Genomic DNA, 3,971 nt, shown 5'->3' with positions numbered 1-3,971 from the left:
CCACCCAATCAGCCCAGAGCTGATTTTCTATCTTGTGTCCCCCTCTCTCTTCTTCCAAGCTCCTTGTCACTAGCCTGAGCAGAGCCACCCCCCAGCGGGTTCGGGTCTGGTTTTTGTTTTTCTAAAGAAACAGAACGGTCTCCCTTTCTGTATACAGAGTGGCTGCCACACTAAACCCTGAATGTTTTCCTTTCTTTCTTCTCCGCTCGGTTTGGTTTTTGCCAGGAGGGGAAGGTGCGCTCGCTGCCATCACCCTAACCTGCCCCCAGGCTCACAGAGCTGTCTGCACTTGTCGGGTCCCTATGTCCCATTTGGCGATCCGTTGCCCCAAGTCTTGCCATGGCTACTAGCGTTCCCCCCCACACACACACACACATCCCCCGTGCCATTGGACCAGGTGACACACTGTAGGTGAACACCTCAGCAGCGTTTGTCACACCAGACTGGATACAGCTGGCCTGCGGCTGGGGGTCCTGGACCAAGCTGGCGCCCATCTCCCAGACACTTGAGTGTTGGCTCCTGACAGCTCACAGCTGACCCTTCTCGGGGGACTTAGCAAAAAGGCAGCCACATCACTGGAAGGGAACACCGCTAGGGCCGCAGACAGCTGCCATGGACTGATCCGGGGTACAAAAGACCCCGGCCTCCAAGTGCAACCCTCTCTGCGTGCTGTTCACAAGCCCCGGGCTCCCGTGTGTGCTCGCCCCTCCAATGTGCACTGGTATCCTAAACCCTAATACTGGTGCAAGTCATCCTGTTTGGAAACGGGCTTTTCGTCATGACGTTAATTAGATCATCTCCAAGATTTAAAAAACAAGAGAGAAACCGAACAACATTGCCCTCCGATTCACGGAACACTGGGTCCAACGGCCCTCCATCGATTTTCAGTAGCTGTGACCTTTGAACCCGTGGATCTCCAGGCTTTTCTTCCGAGCCACACCTGGATAAACTTGAGCCACAAACCTTTAGCAGGGCCGTGAATGCTGGGCACCATCCAGGGTCCCCGTTACAAAATGTGATGTAAAAAGCGCACAAAGACCCGAATCCGGAGCCCCTGCTCTGTTCTGAGCCTCCCTCCCCACCCCCACCCCCACCCCAAATCAATCCTGCGACACCCCAAGCAAGGGGTTCAGTGGATTCCCGGAAAGGCGGTCAGGGGTGAGGGTGGCTTCGCGGAGCGGGAGGAGTCACGGGTGGGGGACTTAAGGGTCACTCACCCGATCACTTCCGGGGTCAGCTCCCGGCGGGCGCGCGGCTCCGTGCCTGGCCGGTGGTACGGGAAGACCATGGCCTGGCCGTTGCCGTCCAGGCGGAAGCGCAGCGAGGTGCGCAGGATGGCGCTGAGCCGCTGCAGGAAGTCGGCGCTGGAGCGCAGCAGCTCGTCGGGCGGCAGCAGCACGGTGAGGACCAGCACGCCGCGCGCCAGCAGCGCCGGCACCTCGCCCGCGCAGTCCAAGCCATCCCAGCCGCACTCCTCCGTGTTGCAGCCCTGGTCGCAGCGGCCATCCGCAAAGTGGTCTGCGCAGTACTTCTCATACACGGGGCTGGGGGCAGAGGAGGAGGTCAGAGCCTCTCCAGATGGGCACACAGCATTGGCACAGGGGGGTCGGGGTGTTCCAGCACCCGCAGGCTTGCCCCAAAGACACCGATTAGCTCAATACTGCAGCCTACCAGCGGCCCTTCAAGTTGATTCCAACTCCCGGCCACCCGGTGTGCAGAGTAGAGGCCGTGTGTGTGCCACAGGGCTTCAAGGCTCTGGCCTTTCAGAAGCAGGTGGCCAGGCCTTCCTTCCAAGATCCCTCTAGGGGGATGCCAGTTTCGGTATTTTAACCTCCCAAGGCTTTCCATCCTTCACTAACTTAGCTAACATGCCATCATCGGTGATAGGCCGCCTGCCACAAGTCCTTGTGGGCACTGAGAAGGCCCGGCCACAAATCCTGGCCCATGTGGTTGAAGCAGGTGTGACAGATGAGGAAAATGCTCAATCACATGTCAACAAACACAAAGCCACCACTAGCCAAGAGGTGGGCAGGCCAAGCCCACCCAGAAGCACCGCGAAGACAAGGCCTGGTGCTCTACTTCCGAAAGGTTACAACCCTGACAATCCCAAGGAGCATCCGTTGGACTCAGAACCCCCTGAGGAAGGCTGGTCCAGGCCAAGGGTACAGCCTTTGCAAAGGCCCTGGGGTGGAAGCCTGGGAAATCTGGGGGACAACAGAGAGATCAGAGTAGCTGGGGGGATGCAGGGGGAGTTGAGGGAGGGGCAGTTCCTGACAGATAAGAGGCACACTAAGCGACAGGGGAGACGTGCAGGGATGGACAGACATGGGCATGCAAGTGGGCGCAAAGGGACAGGCAGAGTCACAGAGAGGGCCACAGAGGGGTGTGTGGATGGGCAGGTGGGGCACAATGATAGACAGATGGACAGAGTGGGATCTGAACAGACAGGTGGACAAATGAGTTCCAAGAATGGACAGACAACAGTGCAGACAGATAGGTGCCCACAGGGGCCAGTGGGGATGGAAATGCAGGCTAAACAAATAGGCGTGGGGCAAGAGAGATGAAGGGCATGGGGCAGAAAAACAGGCAGATGCATACAGGGCTCATGGACAAGCAGACGGACAGTCATGACCCGGGGTGGGCAGATGGAGTGCACAGACAGAGCACTCAGATGGATAGACAGGGACACAGAGACAGACAGACAGATGGCTGGACAGACCAACAGACAGGGCACTTGAATGGGCTGACCAGCAAGGCAGGGCGCTGGACAGGTTCAGACAGACAGGCTGGGCTACAGATGTGGCACATAGGCAGACAGACAGGCAGGCAGAGTGGATAAAGATGGGCAGAAAGGTGGCTCCGCGGTGGTAAAATGTGGCAAATGAACAGATGAAGGGCAGACAGGATGAGCGAATGGACAGACCAGGGCAAAGGAAGCGACAGACTGATGGAGAGGTGGACAGCCATGGCACACAGACATCCAGGGCAGATGGATGGAGAGACGGGATGGGACACACCAGTTGAGAGGCAGGGCCCGGATGTACGGTAAGGCGGGCAGACCGACAGAAGGACGCACTCACTTGCAGGTGCGTTCCTGGGCCCCCGTGTGACAGTCGAAGTTGTCGTAAAGGCAGGCGGGCGAGCTGCAGGCGGGGTCGCAGTGGCTGTTGTTGAAAAGGCGCCAGCACTGCAGCGCCTCGCACTGCCGCCAGGGGTCGTCCACGCTCAGCGAGCAGTCGCCCCCGTCCCAGCCGCAGCCGGGGCTGTTGCACTCGCGGTCGCAGCGGCGGTCCCCACGTTTGGCGCGGCAGGTGGCGAGAGGGCACCGCGGCTCCTCGGGCGCCTCGGGAGCCACGGCGAGCGCCTCGCAGCGGGGCCCAGTCCAGCCCGGCGCGCAGGAGCAGAGGAAGAAGGGTGCGAACGGCATGGGGCGGCAGGAGCCCCCGTGCAGGCAGGCCCCGGCTGCACAGCTGGTGTTGGTGGCCCCTGGCGCTGATACTCGGGAGCTCCGGCAGGCGGGTCCCGAGAGCCCCGGAGGGCAGGCGCAGCGCGGCCCGCGGACTGTCTGCTGGCATGGGATGCCCACCGGGCACTGCAGCTCCCGGCAAGAGCGCGCCACCCGCTCGCACCTCGGACCCCAGAAAGGCTGAGGGTGGGGCCGAGGAAGAGAAGGAAAGAGGGTAAGAGAGGGGTGAGGAGGGAGAGACAGAGAAGGAGGGGAAGAGGGAGGTTGGGGGTCAGGACTTGGGGGAGGTTGAGCACTCTCCCAGCCCCACCTCAACCTCGCCCTCTGCTAGAGGCCCCACCCTGCAGAAAGCCCACCTTCCCTTGCACGTCAGACTGAAAAAAATAGCCCACGCCAGCCACTCATATGGACCCTCTATATAGGGTTTCCGACGCTGCATATCTATGGGAGCAGACAGCTTCAACTTTCAGCTAATGGGCTTGAACCACTGAACTTCTGGTGAGCA

The 3,971-nt window shown here is 60.3% G+C and overlaps 1 protein-coding gene across 1 annotated transcript in view; it reads right to left on the bottom strand.

The window, feature by feature from the left end:
* NOTCH3 (notch receptor 3) overlaps positions 1–3,971 on the bottom strand; it is a 30,048-nt gene that overhangs the window by 11,348 nt on the left and 14,729 nt on the right. The window contains exons 17-18 of the mRNA XM_045289694.1: positions 3,081–3,646; positions 1,218–1,544 (exon numbers count right to left, since the gene is read on the bottom strand). Of these exons, the coding sequence (XP_045145629.1) occupies positions 1,218–1,544; positions 3,081–3,646 (893 nt within the window). The remainder of the gene's footprint in view (positions 1–1,217; positions 1,545–3,080; positions 3,647–3,971) is intronic.

The sequence above is a fragment of the Echinops telfairi genome, unplaced genomic scaffold, assembly GCF_000313985.2.
Source record: "Echinops telfairi isolate 266 unplaced genomic scaffold, ASM31398v2 ScPeMD7_30;HRSCAF=105, whole genome shotgun sequence".
NCBI classification, from domain to species: Eukaryota; Metazoa; Chordata; class Mammalia; order Afrosoricida; family Tenrecidae; genus Echinops; species Echinops telfairi.
The sequence above is the reverse complement of the archived record's forward strand: the minus strand, read 5'-3'. Positions and strand labels throughout refer to the sequence as shown.